General features: G+C 43.8%; 1 protein-coding gene across 1 annotated transcript in view; it reads left to right on the top strand.

The window, feature by feature from the left end:
• Nucleotides 1–904, top strand: part of Hps5 (HPS5, biogenesis of lysosomal organelles complex 2 subunit 2) — a 43,351-nt gene extending 42,447 nt beyond the window's left edge. Inside the window, exon 21 of the mRNA XM_023719333.1 lies at nt 630–904. Within this exon, the coding sequence (XP_023575101.1) occupies nt 630–904 (275 nt within the window). The remainder of the gene's footprint in view (nt 1–629) is intronic.
• The last annotated feature ends 3,595 nt before the right edge of the window (nt 905–4,499 follow it).

Below are 4,499 nucleotides of genomic sequence, written 5' to 3'. Positions count from 1 at the left end.
TTGCCAGTCAAGCGCTTATCCTACTGAGCCATCTCCTCGGCTCCCCCTCTTATTCCTTATAGTATAGTTCTATTGTACTTTAGAAGTATATATTTAATTAGATACTTAAATTGTCATTTTTACCAGACTGTAAAGAGTGTAAGGATTATTTGTTTTGTTCATCCAAGCAAATCCAGTGCTTATTGTAGAGTATGCTACGGGTTCTAACTTGGTGAGTGAAAGAATTTTGAGGTTAATTTTATGATTTCTGTATATTATGAACACTATTGGATGTTCAGAAAACTTTGTACTAAGGCAGTGCAGTTGTTTTTAAGATGCCTTTAGGTTTTGGGTTTAAATGTTCTCACAGCTTCGACCACCTTCTGAGTTCAGGCAGTGTGCTAAGAGTGGTCATGATGCACATGCCGGCTTCTTAGCTACTCAGGAGGCTCAGGTAGGATTGAAAGTTCAGGGCCAGCCTGAACAACTTAGTGAGACCCTATCTTAAAATAAAAAAGAAGAAACTCTAAAATTGAAAATGTAGCTCCATGGTATAGCGCCCTTGGTTCAATCTCCATACTACCACTATCCAAAAAAAAAAAAAAAAAAAGAGTGATGAGAGTGAGTGTAATGTCTGTGTCTCTGTGTAGGGTGGATCCCGGAGACTGTGGAGGAATGGAAGCTTCTCCTACATCTCGTGCAGAGCAGGAGCACAGGGCCAGCACCCCAGGAATCGCTGAATGGGAGCCTCAGCGATGGGCCTTCCCCAGTCAGCATGGAGAATGTCGCTCTCTTGTTGGCTAAGTCCGTGGGCCCAGATCGGGCCTGGTCCTTGCTACAGGAATGCGGACTGGCCCGTGAGCTGTCAGAGAAGTTCACCAGAACCTGTGATATCCTGAGGATTGCTGAGAAAAGGCAGAGGTAATGCCGGTTTATCCTGCTCTCTTCATGGTACTTAGAGAACGTAGAACCTGACAAGACTTTGAGAGATGGGTGGGACTCTAGAGATCATACGGTCTTGGCCTCTTTTTGTCTTGGTTACTTTTCTCACATTGCTGAGACAGAATATCTGATGCCCAAAGTGAAATAGGAAAAGGTTTATTTAGCTCACAGCCTGTGGAGGTTTCAGTCCACATCAGCTGGCTCCAAGGCAGGCTGGTGTGGCACGGGGGCCATGCTTGAGGGTGGCAGAAGATAGCAAAAGCAGCAAGAGCAAGAGGGGAGAGCGGGCTCTGTCCCTGCCTTACACCGTAACAGGCTACCACCCCTGCAGGTGTTGCACTCACATCTCTCTGAGGAGGCTTTTGCACAGGCTGAGAATGTTTACAAAGTGAGGACCCTGTTTCCTGTTGAATTGTTTAAACTTCTAAACTTCTCAAGTTGACACAGTGTATCAGTGATTGTAGTTACCTCTTGTCAACTTGGCAACCAGACACATTTCTTTAAACCAGTTGAAGAGACAGTCATCTGGTATTTGTGTTGAAGAAGCTAAAGTAACGTTTTGTCCAGGCTCATGACCATCATGCAGTTTGGATTATTGCAGGTACCCCATTGTCATTAAGAATATGATTTTTCGGGGGGTAGGGGCTGGGGAGATAGCATGGCCATCTAAGCTCCTGCCTGGCAAGTGCAAGGACCTGGGTTCGATCCCTGGTACCACATGTTATGCTGCCCTGCTGGCCACCGAAACCAGGTGTGGTGGCACACCCCTGTAATCCCAGTGCTAGGGAGGCTGAGACAGGAGGATCACTATGAGTCTAAATTGTGTGGTGAGACCCTGAACCAAAAAAGAATACAATTGGTACCTGATAACTAATTGTCTCAAAGTTTTTTTCTTTTTATAATTGCAGTAAAATACACTGAACAAAAACCAAATGAGGAGAAAAACCAAAATACATGTAATGTGGAATTTATCATCTAAATTTTTTTTTTTTTAAATGTGGCTGGTACAGGGTCTCACAACACAGCTTGTATTTGTAATGATCCTCCTGTTTTCAGCCTTCCCAGCACTGGGATTACAGGCTTGTGTACCACACCCAAACTCAGTGGCCTGAGGGCAGGGCTGGTGTGGCATGTGGTGCCCGAGATCAAACCCAGGCCCTGTGCCTAAGCTAGTCCCCTGAGCTATCTCAACAGCCCTATGTAAGCTTGTTTTTCAGTTGTTATATCAGATGCATTCATACTGTCATGCAGCCAGTCGCCAGAACTTTCCCATTGCAGACGCAAGCACTGTTCCCATTAAGGTGTAGCGCTTTATTTTCCCACGGCCAACGCCCTGGAGACCGTCACTGTAATTTGCATAATTTGACTATCCTAGGCACATCATCTAAGTGGAATCCTGCAGTACTTAGATACTTTGAATATTACCTATCCAAAATTCTTGGGACTAGGGGCTGGAGAGATGGTTCGGTGGTCTAAAGCACCTACTTAGAACAAGCTTAGCAAAGCATCAGGGACCGCGGTTCAATCCCCCAGCACCACATGCCACCCAGCCCCGCCCCCTGGTGGGCTGAGCTGGCCACACATACACACCACTCTCTCTCTGTCTCTCTCTCTCTCTCTCTCTCTCTCAAATAAATAAAAAAAATTAAAAAAAAATTCTTGGGACTAGTTGTGTTTTAGGTTTCAGTGTGTCTTAGACTTTGGAATATTTACTTACACTTTACTGGCTAAGAATCTTTTTTTTAAATGTATTTGGTACAGAGTCTCACTGTGCAGCTTGGATTCAGTGATCCTCCTGTCTTCACCCTCTCTAGTGCTCGGCTTGTAAGTGTGTGCCGCCATGCTGAGGCTCACTCCTTGGGAGGTGGGGCTGGAGCAGTATGTGGTGCAAGGGGTCGAATCCTGGTCCCTGTGCTTGCCTAAGCAGGTGCTTAGACAGCTGAGCTATCTCACATGTCCTGGCTGAGCATCTTTAATCCAAAATCTAAAATACGAAATGCTCAAAAGTCCAAATTTTCTTACAAGTTTTGAATTTTTGGATTAGGGGTGTACAATTTATATTTGAGTGTCTGAACCTGTTTTGTTTTTGTAGCACACAGTGCCCATAGTATTCACCCGCACGGTAGCACATGTCAGGCTGAGTAGCAGTCTGCTGTATGTATGTAGCATATTTACTTATTCCTTTATCCACCCAAGAACACCTGGGGTGTTTCCTCTTATGGCTGTTGTGTATAATACTGCTGTGAAAATGTGTGCTTAAGTATCTTGAGACCCTGCTTTCATTTCTTTTGGATACATATACAGAAGTGGAATTTCCATTCTGTCTTTCCATAATGGTTGTACCATTTTACGGGTCAACTCACAGTGCACATGGGCTCAGATTGCTCCGTGTCCTAGACAACATTCGCTCATTTCCTTTCTTTTTCCTTCTGTTACGGCTTGTGACTAGATGCACCCCCACAGCTGCATTTACTCATGGGTGGGACTTTTCAGAAGTGGCTGGATTAGGGAGTGTGATGCTGGGATCAAGGATACAATGCTGGAAAAAAAAATTAAAAAAGGGGCCAGGGAGATGGCTCAGTGGAACAAGTACTTCCCTGGCAAGTGCAAGGGTCTGAGTTCAATCCCTAGTTCCGCAATAAATAAGCAACCCCATTTATAATACTATCAAAAAAAAAAAAGCAAAAAAAAAAAAAAAAAAATGATACAATGCTGGAATTAAGGGCTGAGTGCCACCTGCCCAAGGATGGGTAGCTAGGATAAAATGTAGGGGACAGGAGGAGGGTCATCACTTGTCATTTGTAGCTTGGTGCTTGCTGCTGCCACCATGAGCTGTTTGTCCTCTCCAGTGCCACCCTACCGTAGTTGGTGGGTGCCTCTGATGCTGTGGGCTGAAACCTCTGTGAGCTGAGCCAAATAAACCTTTCTCCTTTAGGTGTTGGGTATTTTGTTCCAGCACCAAAAAAAGTAAGACTCCTCTCTTCCTCCTTCCTTTCTTCTGTCCTTCCCTCTCCCTTCCTTCCCTTTTTCTTTCCTTTTTTCTTTTAGGAGAGGTTTGTTTTGGCTCCCATTTTTGTTTATTTAGAACAGTAGCTATTCTAATGGGTGTGAGAGGGGATCTCATTATCTGGTTTTGCATTTTCCTAATGGTGAATGATGGTGAGCATCTTTCCATTTGCTGTATAGTCTCTTGGGAGAAGTGACTGGTCAAGTGTTTTCACGCATTTGAAAATCAGGTCAGTCGTTCTCTCCTCCCGTTCTGTAGACTGTCTCCAGACGTGCTGATCTCAGACTGTGTCTTTTCTTGCACAGATTCAGCTTACTTTGTGAATTCTTGAAGTCTGTAGATTTTAAGTCCTTTTTCCCATAATTTTATTGATAAACAAATAACGATGAGACAGTTTCAAACCAAATTGGTAGGACAGTTTCAATAATCAACACATTGCATACATTCTTCCTAGTGGTTAATTGCTGTACAAGATGCGGACATGATATCCTATTTAAAAACACCATTAGAACAAATCACTCTATTCATTAAGAGAATGTAACTATATATCTATCCTAACCATTTTGAATAC

This window comes from Octodon degus, unplaced genomic scaffold (genome assembly GCF_000260255.1).
Source record: "Octodon degus isolate 3935 unplaced genomic scaffold, OctDeg1.0 scaffold00067, whole genome shotgun sequence".
NCBI lineage: Eukaryota > Metazoa > Chordata > Mammalia > Rodentia > Octodontidae > Octodon > Octodon degus.
This window is presented reverse-complemented; position numbering and strand designations above follow the sequence as displayed.